We start from the raw sequence: 15,258 nt of genomic DNA, 5'->3' as shown, positions 1-15,258 counted from the left end.
CTAATCAGTATTCCCACACTAATCCCAATGCTTGCTAATTCAGTCAACAGTTCTCTACCTTCACATGTCAATTTTACAAATTTTCAAGATGGTGGAGTAACAGGGCAGAGCTGGGGCTCAAGCTCTCTCCTTTGCCTTGTTTTTTTTTCTTTTTATTTTTACTTTTTTTGTTGTGTGCTTTTCTTCATTTTCACTTCTTTAAAGCCTGGAGAGTGGCAGCAGCTGAGGCCAAGTGAAGGATAAAAGAGGAGGCGTCAGGCGGCAGCAATGTCACAACGAGGCAAACACGTCCCCACCTCGGCTGAGGTCTCCTGGCGAGTGAGGAGCAGGTGCCAGGCTGACTCCCACAGCCCAGACTCGCAGGCTAAATTGAAACTGCAGGTCCACAGCTAGGCCCGGGTGCCTGAAGGAGCAGAAGTGGAGGACCCCGACAATCGATGACCGGCGGCAGCACCTGAAGGTGTGTTGGATGGGGACAGAAGGTATAGAGATTGCACATCCCCAGGGCCATGGCTCCCGTTTGAACGTGGCAGTCTCAGGAGTGGCGATGGCGGAGGCCCATAACCAGGGCACCAAAGCCTGCTCCAGAGACTCTGGAGACCATTACCGAGACCCCGATCAATGTCAAACAACACAGGAGCAACCAGAAAGGAGGAAGATGAAGTCTACTGCAATATAATCTTGTACTGTATTCACTGGTTCAAGATGGCGGAGAATGGTGACACTTTGCACATAACACCGTAAAAATCACTGTATTCTTATATACATGTGACAATATACCTAAATCTAGAGATCACCCTTTCCTCCTCCCAAATTTTTATAATCATCTCTCTACTCAAAAAAAAAATCAAACCTTGAATTGCAAGGCCTGCGGACAATCTGCCCAAATCCTTCTCCTCTCCAAAGTTCTTGGAAGTGCTGTTGCCTCTCAACCTATGTCCACCTTTTCATGGAGCCTGAAGCGTGTCTGAAGCCTTCCAATCCGGTGTGGTCCCACCCACCATAGAAAACTGATGCTTAAAATGATCAATGGCATTCTAACAGAAGTAACTTTCTCTCCTCTTCTTTCTCAACCCATCTGCAGCCTCTGATATGGTTGACTAAGCCACCTTCTCCAAAGTTTCTCCATGGTTTTCCAGCTCTGTGGCTGCTCTCAGTTAGCTCCATTCTTATCTAATAGTAGGCAACAAATCACTTGCAATGGCATCTGTTTCTGCTTTAACATCACTATACTTAATATTCAGAGAGGATCTCTCCTTGGTCCCCTCCTACTTCTCAAACATGTGGTGACATAATCCGAAACAGCAACATTTGTTGTCACGTTTACTATGATGGAACCCAGCTGTACCCCACTGATACCCCTCTCAATTCTTTCACTGGTACTTAACTTATTAGGGTGTGTATCCAGCATCTTATACTGGACAAGGCAAAATTTTCTCAAATTAAACTCTGAAAGAAAGGCTTCATTATTCCTAGTCTCTGCTCCAAGCTCCAAACTCCAATCCCTAATCAATGATTGCATCTTTCTGATGTGCAACAATCTGGCACTCAACTAGTTTGTTTGCAATCTTGGCTTGATGTGCTCTTGGCCACAGATTCAGTCCAGGATGCGGCCTGACCGGCTATAATCTCTGCTATTTTTCGTTTTTAGTTCAGATTCCAGCATCTGCAATAGTCTCTTCCCTCGCTCCATAGCCAGAACATCAAACCTTGTCCACAGATAGTAAGAATTGCCAATGCTGGAGTCAGAGATAACAAGAGTGTGGAGCTGAGGAGCACAGCACACCAGGCAGCATCAGAGGGGCAGGAAAGTTGATGTTTCGGGTCAGGACCTGGTTAGCCTGGTGTGCTCCTACAGTTTCACACTGTTATATCAAACTTTGTCTGTCTAGGTTTACCTGCTGCTGAAGCTATGATTCATACATTTATTACAGTGAGATTCAACAATTCCAATGCATCTCTGTCTGGTAAACATGAGATCATCCAAATCCCTCCTAAGCTTATTCCAAGTCCCATTCACCTATCATCCCTGTAAATGTTGACCTACATTTATTGATTAAAAGACACCATGAATTTAAATACTCATTCTTAATTTCATATCTCTCCATGCTTCACCACTCTATACTTGCAATCTCCTCCAGGCCCCACATTTACATATCTTTCCTTCTAATTCTAGTCTCATGAGCATTCCTGGTTTTATATGTTCCACTAATGGTGGTTATGTCTCCAGTCACTTTGCCACCCAATTCCAAGCTCCAAAACATGCATAATTATTTGCTGAATGAATTACGTTGGAGAGGTGAAGAAAAACAGTTCAATAAAATGGTCAAATTTCAGGAATATTTTACTCACTGTGTGAGCTGCAGCAGAAAGAGGTGTACGTTGAACTGGAGTTCGTCGGTGGCTGCGGTTATCCCAAAGAACAATTTGTCCAGAGTACGTACCACCAACTACTAAATTTGGGTGGAATCGGGCAAAGCAGACCGACATTACAGGAGACTGCACATAACCAATAAACAATGGTTAGAATTAGGTTCATCAAATAAAATAAGCACTCAGTATCAACAATCTTAGCAAGATCATGCAGGAAAAACTACATAAATTATTTTACATTACAAGAATGAAATCTTTCAGCCCCAGGATTTCCTCTGGTTGTGTCACAAATAATTGATGAGAGTCATTTATTTCATTCTCTCTAATTACTGCTTTATGCCCATTTCATGTTGTCTCTTCAAAAAAATACACTGGATTTTTAAAAAATGTCTGGAATAACAATTATTCCACATACTGAACCCAAGCAGGTTCAGATACAAAATTTGGACCCAATTTTCAATTGGATTACTGGATATCCAGATCAACATTAAATTAAAATTAAACAGAACAATAACCAAGATTATAAAATGTGAGGCTGGATGAACACAGCAGGCCAAGCAGCATCTCAGGAGCACAAAAGCTGACATTTCGGGCCTAGACCCTTCATCAGAGAGGGGGATGGGGAGAGGGAACTGGAATAAATAGGGAGAGAGGGGGAGGCGGACCGAAGATGGAGAGTAAAGAAGATAGGTGGAGAGAGTGTAGGTGGGGAGGTAGGGAGGGGATAGGTCAGTCCAGGGAAGACGGACAGGTCAAGGAGGTGGGATGAGGTTAGTGGGTAGTTGGGGGTGCGGCTTGGGGTGGGAGGAAGGGATGGGTGAGAGGAAGAACCGGTTAGGGAGGCAGAGACAGGTTGGACTGGTTTTGGGATGCAGTGGGTGGGGGGGAAGAGCTGGGCTGGTTGTGTGGTGCAGTGGGGGGAGGGGATGAACTGGGCTGGTTTAGGGATGCAGTAGGGGAAGGGGAGATTTTGAAACTGGTGAAGTCCACATTGATACCATATGGCTGCAGGGTTCCCAGGCGGAATATGAGTTGCTGTTCCTGCAACCTTCGGGTGGCATCATTGTGGCAGTGCAGGAGGCCCATGATGGACATGTCATCTAGAGAATGGGAGGGGGAGTGGAAATGGTTTGCGACTGGGAGGTGCAGTTGTTTGTTGCGAACTGAGCGGAGGTGTTCTGCAAAGCGGTCCCCAAGCCTCCGCTTGGTTTCCCCAATGTAGAGGAAGCCGCACCGGGTACAGTGGATGCAGTATACCACATTGGCAGATGTGCAGGTGAACCTCTGCTTAATGTGGAATGTCATCTTGGGGCCTGGGATGGGGGTGAGGGAGGAGGTGTGGGGACAAGTGTAGCATTTCCTGCGGTTGCAGGGGAAGGTGCCGGGTGTGGTGGGGTTGGAGGGCAGTGTGGAGCGAACAAGGGAGTCACGGAGAGAGTGGTCTCTCCGGAAAGCAGACAGGGGAGGGGATGGAAAAATGTCTTGGGTGGTGGGGTCGGGTTGTAAATGGCGGAAGTGTCGGAGGATAATGCATTGTACAACGCATTATCCTCCGACACTTCCGCCAACAACGCATTATCCTCCGACACTTCCGCCATTTACAATCCAACCCCACCACCCAAGACATTTTTCCATCCCCTCCCCTGTCTCCTTTCCGGAGAGACCACTCTCTCCGTGACTCCCTTGTTCGCTCCACACTGCCCTCCAACCCCACCACACCCGGCACCTTCCCCTGCAACCGCAGGAAATGCTACACTTGTCCCCACACCTCCTCCCTCACCCCCATCCCAGGCCCCAAGATGACATTCCACATTAAGCAGAGGTTCACCTGCACATCTGCCAATGTGGTATACTGCATCCACTGTACCTGGTGCGGCCTCCTCTACATTGGGGAAACCAAGCGGAGGCTTGGGGACCGCTTTGCAGAACATCTCTGCTCAGTTCGCAACTAACAACTGCACCTCCCAGTCGCAAACCATTCCCACTCCCCCTCCCATTCTCTAGATGACATGTCCATCATGGGCCTCCTGCACTGCCACAATGATGCCACCCGAAGGTTGCAGGAACAGCAACTCATATTCCGCCTGGGAACCCTGCAGCCATATGGTATCAATGTGGACTTCACCAGTTTCAAAATCTCCCCTAACCCTACTGCATCCCTAAACCAGCCCAGTTCATCCCCTCCCCCCACTGCACCACACAACCAGCCCAGCTCTTCCCCCCCACCCACTGCATCCCAAAACCAGTCCAACCTGTCTCTGCCTCCCTAACCGGTTCTTCCTCTCACCCATCCCTTCCTCCCACCCCAAGCCGCACCCCCAGCTACCCACTAACCTCATCCCACCTCCTTGACCTGTCCGTCTTCCCTGGACTGACCTATCCCCTCCCTACCTCCCCACCTACACTCTCTCCACCTATCTTCTTTACTCTCCATCTTCGGTCCGCCTCCCCCTCTCTCCCTATTTATTCCAGTTCCCTCTCCACATCCCCCTCTCTGATGAAGGGTCTAGGCCCGAAACGTCAGCTTTTGTGCTCCTGAGATGCTGCTTGGCCTGCTGTGTTCATCCAGCCTCACATTTTATTATCTTGGAATTCTCCAGCATCTGCAGTTCCCATTATCTCTGATACTATAATAACCAAGATTAACTCTTAATGACTAATTTTCTAACATGCACGAAAACTTCAAGAATAAAATCCCCTGAAACTATAAGTAGTTTGTGTGATCTAATCTGAATGAAAGACTATTAAAACAAAAAGCCTAAATTTTATGTAAGGAGTTTAGCCCAAATTACCTGTTAAGTTACAATTTGTCTCCCTCAGTATTACTTATATGCCTCTCAAATTAGAACCCAACAGGTTTCCCTGGGTGGCATATAATTTGTTTCAACACATAGAACAGCACAAAAACAGGTTGTTTGGTCCAACTAGTCTGTGAAGGTGCAAACAGACCAGCTTCCCATCTGTATCACTATCTCATTCCTTCCATATAGCCTTTTATTTCATTCTGCTCAATGTAATAGTTTCCCCTTAAAAGGATCATATGCTAATTACTTCATGTGGTAGTAATTATGATAGTCTAACCACTCCAGTTAAAAACAAACCTCTCCCAAATTCTACTAATAATGATTTTATTTAAGCTCCCTAATTTTGGTTCTACCTGAAAATGCCCCATAAAAACATCCACATTCTTTACTAAAAAGCAGTCTATAAAGGTCATTCCTCAACCTGAACATTTCATTAGAAAATGACCTCAGTACATTCAATATAGGTATCAATCATCAGTTCTGAAGCCATTTCTGTGATTTTGTTTGGCATCTTACCAGTGGCTTTGTACACCTTTCACAACATCGAGATCAAAACTTGTCATAGCATTCCTAATGCTGTCTAGATTCTTTCAATTCTATTTCTCTAAAAATGCATCTTATGTTTAGCTTTCATTCAGAGGTCTTAGAACCTGCAGTGGAATTTTAGTGTTTTTATTAAAAAGAATCTAACAGAGTATAAAAGGCAAAGTAAACTCTTACTATCTAAAGATTTTGGGATGTATGAGGTGCTAAAATAGAGTCAGTGCCATTGTACTTTCAGCTGGCTACATTCCACTCATTGGATTGGATGGAATCATTGTTTGTCATCCACATCCAACTCTCATCAATGGCTCAAGCACTACATCATCTCAACTGATGGGCAAAACATAGTGAGGAGAGAAATCACAAGCAGTACATCATCCTTGATAAAGAAAATGGTCTGGCCAGAAGAATACAAGCAGTTTACAAGACCAAAACAGTCATCACCTTCTTGATCAAGAATGTGCCACATTATATTCCACGTTATTGTTAAAATAGCAACAGAAGACAGTCTCTTCAACCCTTGGTCATAGCTCACTGAGATGAAAACTCTGAATCCTAACTTACAGTTTGGAGACTGCACTACCATCACACTAGTTTGTTGGGTCACAACAAATGAGTTCTAGGCTCAAAAGGTGGGCGCAGTCAGCACAAAATGTACTCCATCTTTGCATAGGAACGAAGGAACCCAACCTCCAACAAGTAAATCCAGAAGCATTGGGAAACGGGCAAAAAAAAGCACAGTTCCAATCCTGCAAACAGGCAGCTCAGAATACTTATATGACCTAGAGGTGACAACTTCACTCAGTACTACCCTCTAACTAAACAACGTTTTGAAGGTCAGCACTGCTCCTCCTGCATTGGAGAGGGGTTAAACAAATGCTCATCCATCCACTTGGTTTGTTGTAGTCAACAGGCATTTCTTAATGTGAACAAACTGTGACAAAGAGAAAGTAGACTCCTAACTTAATTTCAAAAGGTGAAAATGAAGAAAATTTCTAAAAGTCAGTTCTTGGGACAAGAGAACTATGCTCAACTCTGATGACAACAGTCACCTTCAATCTTGGTGACCCATACTCTCGCCTAACTAGCAGCAGCCTTGAATGAAGTCTGTTTTTCAAAGTAAGACAGACTGACAAAATTCTGACTGTCACCCTCTGTTGGTCAGGTAGAACTCAAGCTGAAAAAAACATCTTTGGCTTTGGATTCACAGTGAAGAAAACTATTTCTGGCAATCTTTAAAGTCAGTCGATTGGCCATTCTGAACACATCAATTCCCTGTGCCTTCCCCTCAAAGAACAACCAAATGCAAATCAATCACCATTTATGCTCTAACCTGGTTGACAGTTCTCCGTATACCTCGATGAACCATCCAAAATTCCCCACAAGGATAAGATCATCATCCTTGGCAATTTCAGTGCCAGAGTTGGTAATGACAGTATGGCATGGGAGGGGGTACCCAGAAACCAGATACACATATAGAAAGTAAATCAAGTTACAAACCAGAACAGACCAGAATACCCTGACCTCATCACTAATGCCATTCCAGAAAAATTCTAGGAACACAAAACTGTAGTTCTAGATACTTTCTACAAGATCTTCAAACCTAGCACCAAAAAGAACTAATATCAAGTTGATTGAAAAGACAAGGAAATCCAAGAAATGCGTGAAATAATAAAAAGACAACTCAGCCGACTCACTGAGCCCAGTGAACCTGATAAGAGGAAAATAAACCAAATGTACCATAAAGCACGCATTGTCCTCCAACATTTTCCAGGTCAGCAGGATATGACTAATGGGGACCCGCAGGGAACTACGCTGGGCCATCAATTTTTAAAAATGTATATCAATGACATTTTGAGGGTTTCAAAGCATTGTAGTTAAATATGCAATAACAGAAGATAGGAGGCAAGAGTGTTATGTAGATTTCATAACAAATAGTATAGGTAGGTTACCTGAGTGGGTAAAAATCAAACAGATGGAGTGAAGTAAGAAAGCTTCTTTTTGTGATGAGTCCAGAATTAGGGGACAATGCTTTAAAATTAGGGGACAAATCACCTTGTGTAAAAATATAGGAGAAAAGTCAGATTGCACCTACTAATGTGGATCACACTCCCTTCTATTGCTGGCTACAATGCTTCAAAAGAGACTTATCACTACCATTGCAGACAAAAACCTCCCAGAGAATCAAGGTAGCATCAGTACAAATAGAGGTATCCTGGATTTGGTATCTGCATTCAGATAAATAAGAAAAGTTCCTTGAGCAATATAAAAGCTAATTCTGTAGACCTTGTCTACAAATTTAACACTGCATGCAGGGATGTGATTTTGGAAAACCTGTGAAAATCTTGGGACGCCCACCTGGGTTCCTGGCCATGAAACAGTGTCATGAGAAACAGTTACAGACAGACAAACACAATAGCAGCCTCTCAAGTGCCTTCTGATTTGCCAATGACATGAAACATGGATGTATGCTGGCCCCAATCTTATTCATCATCTTCTTCAGCATGTTGCTGCAGCAGGTAAGAGAAGACCTTAAAAAGGGACTTTAAATATCACTGTGGTCAGATGGCGGTCTTTTCAACCTCAGGTGTCTTCAGGCTTACACAAAGTCACAAGAAAAACTCATTCATTAACTTCTTTTGCTGATAACTGTGCAGTCTTCTATCCCACAATCGGTTAGACCTGCAACTTATAAGATCACAATTTTCCAAAGTGGCTCAACTCTTTGGAATGAAAATCACTTTAAAGAATACTGAAGTCTTGCATCAGATTGAACCCCAAGAAGAATACAGACCATCAAGCATCAAAGAAGGAATAGAGCTGAATTCCATCAAGCAACTTGGGAAGCAGCATCTTGTGTAATGTCACCATAGATCAGGAAGTGACAATCGGGTTTCACAAGCCAGCAAGTACACACACACTATAAATAAGTATGAAGCAATCACAGCAGTAGAGAATAGACTGATGCTACTGTCAAAAAACTGAAAAGGTATACACCATGTCAGATATGTGTTTATCAATTTAAAAAAAAACAATTAAATGTTAAGATATTGAAAAATACACAAAATTTCAAATCTTCCAAATTGAATGTCATCTCAAATATGGCTCTGTATTGTGAAATTGTCTTGCTGTCAGAATTATCATCTTATAGTCATAACGACATGGAAGATATCATCAATAAAGACAAAAACAAATTAGAACAATACTGTATCCCCGGTTTTCAAAAAACAAGAAAGACGACACTTAATGATGTATCTGATTTGGAAACCAAAACTTTCAGACATTTCTTATTCTATACAATTTTGTCTCCAAACAACACTGACACCATGAATCAGACTCCGTTTAGCTATTACCAACTTTGCTTTGTGAGGTACAGTCTAAAATGGGATCAGCTCTACCTCTACAAAATAATATCCTGCTCTGCTCTACTGTCCTTAAAGTCGCTCTAACTACTGTATATACAACATATATGATATGATAAAATGAAACAAGGCTATGGAAAAATCCAGACGTATCAATAAATTTCAGAAAACGTTCTGCCCCTTCGACCTCCTTACTGATAATAATTTTGCACCAGATTTAATAATCCCCTTCAAAAAAATGTTGAACATGCCAATGCAACCACTGCATTTTTGAGTATTGCAATTGCAACCCTATTATGCAACAGATAGGTATTATATGTATTTTATGCAGTAATACATTTATATTCCACTTCCACTATTGCTGTTTCTTTTCACATTATATTTGAAGTTGTGGATTTGGATATCATAGGATTAAAAAAACACTTTACACAAGCTGATTCCAAAACACTTTATTCCAAAGTACTTCATTCTAGAAATGTTATTGAAGGAAAATAATTGAAGAGGCAACCTTGGATACTCAGGGTTTGGGTTATTCAGCACTTTTTCTCCATTGCATCTGGCTTTGAGTTGCCAGATTTTTCTTTGAAAAGCTACTAAACAATGCCACAAGTTTTGGAGTTGCCATGCATGCTTACTGTGCTTGTCACCTATACTTAAGAAAGATCAGATCACTTAGTGTGCACCAAATTTGCTTTAAGTTTACGTTAGAAAAAACTGAAAAATTCTTTATCCTGTTTAAGGTTTTGTTATGAAAGCACATTCAATTGAGTTTAATATTCCAATCAAGACTCTTCTACAGATTGGGTGGATTCACCCTATTAAAGGTGTGATACGTTGATGTTATTAAACTTTCTATTGTTACAACAAATGAGAAAAAATGAATTAGCATCAGCAAATGCAGCATACAACATTTTTATAGATGACAGATTCTTCAATGTGTGTGGACCCCACCAGGATTAAATAATAGGGGACTGATTACACAGGATGCAGATGGTTTGTGGGCATCGCGAGGTTTAAAAACAAAATCAGAGACTTAACAAATTTCCCTGATGTGGTCTAAATGTCTGCTCTGAGCACAGAATCCCACAGCATGCTCACAAAATAACCTTTCTATTGGATCCAGTTAATCTTACTGTCTGTCTGCCACTCCTTCAAATCATAGAAAACTTTGAATATCAAATAAAGTTGATATTATCCACATATAAAGCTATAAAGACAGACCACCAACATGGTTGAACAAATGAGCTTTCATGGTACCTCACTTAAATATTTCTGAAAAGATCTTATGCAATGAGATACAAGAAAGTATAATATTGAAGTTAAATGAGAAAAGTATAAAATCATATTTGTTAACTTGTTTCAATACATCATCATCCTCAACCATGGCAGAGCCCTGCAAACTAAAGCACAAAGCAGAAACATTTGCAGCTATATCATACAGAATTGAGTTGATAATCTATTTTGATTTCATCTTGAAGTTCTCACCATAACAGATATCAGTCTTCAGCCAGTTCAGTTCCTTTTGCAATGCTATCAAATGGCTAAGCGTAAACAAAACAGGCAATGGACTCTGAAACTACTGTGGCTGTTCAGTTGAAAACTTGTGCTCCAGAAATGTTTACAAACCTAGCCAAGCTTTTCTTGTAAAGCTAAACTACTTGTTGCAATTATGACCAGTCCATAAAACACAAGTCAAATTCAATCTAACAATTATTAGCCTGTTAATATACTTTTAATGAACTGGATTAAAGACAATGAGAAGACCAATATTTGTAGGGCACTGGATTATTTTCATGTGTGTGCTTTCAGAGAAACAATATCTAGACATACTGTACCTCATAAGTACTTTAAATAGTCAGCAGAATGATTGGTATCATTGAGGGTTCTCATGACGCAAGTGGTAGCCTCTTACCAGCTCCAGTGGCGTGATCATGGTTGATTAAAAATACCTGGAAGGTGTCTTACCTATGTTACCCAATCAGCATTTAATCAATAATCTGCTCATCAATATGCAGATTGCGTCAGAGCTAAGTTTTTATAGAATGGAACGAGACCCTTCAGCCCTTTGTGTTAATGTTGGTCATCAAACATCCAGTGATTTGAATATCATTTTTCAGTATTAGGTTAACAGCCTTGTATGCTAAGGTGTTTCATGTGCTCATCCAAAACCTTAACTATCTTGAGGATATTTGCATCTACAACCATTTTACGCAGCAAGTTCCAGGTTTCCTCTGGGTGCTCTGGTTTCCTCCCACAGTCCAAAGACGTGCAGGTTAGGTGGATTGGCCATGCTAAATTGCCCGTTCTGTTCAAAGGATGTCTAGATTAGGGGGGTTAAAGGGGGATAGGGATGGGTCTAGGTGGGATGCTCTGAGGGTCGGTGTGGCCTTGTTGGGTGAAGGGCCTGTTTTCACACTGCAGGGATTTTATTCTTCTCTTCTATATAACAAACCTCTAGATGAAAAATTCTTTCCTCAAACCTCTCTAAATCTCCTGGCCTTTACCTTAAAACTGTGTCTCCGACTATTGGCCCTTCTCTTAAGGGGAAAATGTTTCAGGGTACCTACCTTGTCTGTACCCCTCAGAATTTTGTAAGCCTCAAATGGACACTCCTCAGCTTTCTCTTGTCTAATAAGAGCAACCTAGCCTATCTAATCTCTCCAATCCAGACAACATCCTGGTGCATCTCTCCTGCACTCTCTGTAACATCAGTGAGGCCATTGCTGCTAGAAACAGCTCCAACATAACCACCTTGGTTTTGTATGCAATGCTTTGATGAATAAAGATAAGTATTCAACATGACTTCAATTCACATGCACACCAAAATACCTCGATCCTCTGTACTTCCTACAGCCATACCATTCAAACTGTACCCCTTTGTCTTGCTAGTCCTCCCAAAATACATTACCTCACAACTTTTCAGGATTAAATTCCATCTGCTGCTGTTCAATTCATTTGTCTAGTCCATCTGTATTGTTCTGTAGTCTCAGGCTTTTTCCCCTCACAATTTACCACACCACCAAATTTTCTGTCATCTGTGAACTAACTGATCATATCTCCTACATTCATGCTTCGATCCTTAATGTACACAACGAACAGCAAGGTTGCAGCACCAAATCCTAGGAAAGGGACTTTGACCACTTTCAAGTCTGCGAGCACTTCCTATCCCTCAATGTTAACTTGTTTAAGTTAATCACACAACCCTTCCTGATTTCTATACTTATGTTGTTGTTCTTAAGTGTCATCCGGCTCCCATATAGATTGCTACTGAGGTTTCTAATGGCACCCTTGACTCTCACTCTTTATTCTCTTGTACCATATTTATAAATGGATTTGGATTTGGATTTGGATTTTCCTTAATATTACCCATGGTGAATGTTAACTCCCCTAATTTCTTTTTTAAACAATCCCTTGTTACCCTTCTTTGGACTACCAATAGTTTTGAGCCTTCGATTCTATCAACTTCCTTTTTTTTGGTTTGGTCCTGATATAACCAGAAAGAATCTCAGCTTCAAAATTCATCATGCCTTTCCCGTGGGGAGATAGATGTATATCATTGCCTTTGATTTCAAGGTGGAATTTGACCAATTCTAGTAAGTAGGAGCTCTTGCAAAACTGAAGTGAATAGAAATCAGGAGAAACATTCTCCACCGGAAAGCACCACAACCTGCATGAGAGGCCAAACATCTCACCCCTAGGACATCAGTGCATGTCACTCAGGGTAATGTCCTAGGCCCAACCATCTGCTTCATCAACGACCTGCCACTCTCATTAAATCAGAAGTCAGGATATTTGTTGATGATGGAACTACATTCTTTTCTTTTCACAACTCCTCAGACAATGAACCTGTCACAGCCCAAAATTCAGCAAGATCTGTACGAAGTTCAGATTTGGGTTGATAAGTGGTAAGTAACATTCCCACCACACAAACACCAGGCAATGACCATTTCCAAAGGTGGTTAGGTGGATTAGCCATATGAAATACAGTGCTACAAGAAGAGGGGAAGGGGTGCGTCTGGGTGGAATGCTCTTCAGAGGGTCTGTGTGGACTTGATGGGACAAATGGTCTGCTTCCACACTGCCGGAATTCTGTGAATCAAAGAGTCTGGCCTCTTGACCAGTGGTAAAGTTGCAACAAATCACAAAATGGTTACAGCACAGAATATTATTTGGCCAGTCTGTCCGTTATGGTTCTCTGCAAGAACAACTTAGATAGTCCTATTCCACTGCTCTTTTCCAATAACTGTCTGCATGTACTATCTTCAGTTCAAAATCAATTTCCTGCCCAGAGCAACAATTGAACCTATCTCTACCACATTCCATCCCAAACCTCATGTCAGCCGTGGTTCTTTTGCTAGTCACCTTAAATCTGGATTCTCTGGTTCTCTAACCTTCAGAGAACAGCGCCTTTATCAAATCATCTCTCAAGTTGCTCTTCACTAAACAAATTAGCCCCAACTTTGATCAATTCTCAAAACTCAAGTCTCTCATGTTCGAAATAATTCTGTACATTTTTCCATTATCTTCTCGAATGCTCAACATCCATTATAAAACATGGTGTTCAGGATTTGACATAATATTCCAGTTGAGGTTAAACCAATATTTATAGAGTTTCAGCATAACTCCCCTACCTGTCATATCCCAACCTTCTATTTATGAAGCCCAAGACGACTTTGGCTTTTTAACCACTTTTTCAACTTGCACTACCATCTTCAATGTTGTGCACAACCTAGGTCTGTCAGTCTGTTCCAGTACCCTCTAGTTTATGCTATCTCTGCTCATTCTTTCTACCAAAACGTATCACTTGGCAATTCTCTGCATTAACTTACATCAGCCAACTGTCCGCTTGCCTGCCTATGGCCCCTTGATGTCCATCACCATCCTTTTCACTGTTTGCATTACTATCAAATTTTGACATCATCGCATCCTTTGAAATTATGCTCTCAACACACAAGTTTAGCTCATGACTAGATATCAAGAAAATAAAGGTCATTGTACTGACCCCTGTGAAAGCCCATTCATATTTTCTCCGGTGCAAAAAGCGATTGATCACCACTACTTTGTTTCATGTTTCACATCACTGTGAAATTCATATCCATGCTGCCACTGCCACTTTTATTCAATGGACATTTTTGCAGAAAGGTGGGTGGGAGGTGGTGTATTCTAGGTAGCTGTGGGAGTCAGTGGACTTGAAATGGATATCGGTTTCTAGGTGGTTGCCCGAGATGGAGACAGAGGGGTCCAGGAAGTTGAGAGAGGTATTAGAGATTGTCCAGATGAACTTGAGGTTGGGGTGGAAGGTGCTGGTGAAGTGGATGAACTGTTTGAGCTCCACGTAGGAGCATGAGCGGTGCCGATATAGTCATCAATGTAACAGAGGAAGAGTGGGGTTTAGGGCCAGTGTAGGTACGGAAGAGGGATTGTTCCATGTAACCTACAAAGAAGCAGGCATAGCTTTGGGCCCATGCGGGTACCCATGGCCACCCCCTTTGTCTGTAGGAAGTGGGAGGAATCAAAATAGAAGTTGTTGAGGGTGAAGACGATTTCGGCTAAGCGGATGAGGGGGTCAGTGGAGGGGGACTGGTCAGGCCTGTGGGACAGGAAGAAGCAGAGGGCCTTTAGGCCATCTGCATGGAGAATGCAGGTGTATAGGAACTGGATGTCCATCATAAAAATAAGGTGTTGGGGACTGGGGAATTGGAAGTTCTGGAGGAGGTGGAGGGCGTGGGTGGTGTCACGGACGTAGGTAGGGAGTTCCTGGACCAAGGGGGAGAAAATGGAGTCCAGATAGGTGGAGATAGGTTCGGTGGGGCAGGAGCAGGCGGAGACAATGGGTCGACAAGGGCAGGCAGGTTTGTGATTTTTGGGAAGAAGATAGAAGCGGGCAGTGCGGGGTTGGGGAACGATGAGGTTGGAGGCTATGGGTGGGAGGTCACCTGAGGTGATGAGGTTGTGGATGGTTTGGGAGATGATGGCTTGGCGCTCAGGGGGGTGGGGTCATGGTCCAGGGGATGGTAGGAGGTGGTGTCGGAGAGTTGGCCTCTGGCCACAGCGCCATACTATAACTGTGCCTCCCTTGTCTGCGGGTTTTATGGTGAGGTTGGGATTGGAGCGGAAGGAGCAGAGAGCTGCACGTTCTGTGGGGGAAAGATCAGGAGGGCAGGAGGCCTTGGGGT

The 15,258-nt window shown here is 42.6% G+C and overlaps 1 protein-coding gene across 13 annotated transcripts in view; it reads right to left on the bottom strand.

The window, feature by feature from the left end:
• LOC125464760 (cytoplasmic dynein 1 intermediate chain 1) overlaps positions 1-15,258 on the bottom strand; it is a 272,641-nt gene that overhangs the window by 61,563 nt on the left and 195,820 nt on the right. For all 13 annotated transcript variants that reach the window (XM_048557615.1, XM_048557596.1, XM_059655073.1 and 10 more), the window contains one exon: positions 2,353-2,499. In XM_048557615.1, the coding sequence (XP_048413572.1) occupies positions 2,353-2,499 (147 nt within the window). The remainder of the gene's footprint in view (positions 1-2,352; positions 2,500-15,258) is intronic.

This window comes from Stegostoma tigrinum, chromosome 2 (genome assembly GCF_030684315.1).
Source record: "Stegostoma tigrinum isolate sSteTig4 chromosome 2, sSteTig4.hap1, whole genome shotgun sequence".
Lineage (NCBI taxonomy): Eukaryota > Metazoa > Chordata > Chondrichthyes > Orectolobiformes > Stegostomatidae > Stegostoma > Stegostoma tigrinum.
This window is presented reverse-complemented; position numbering and strand designations above follow the sequence as displayed.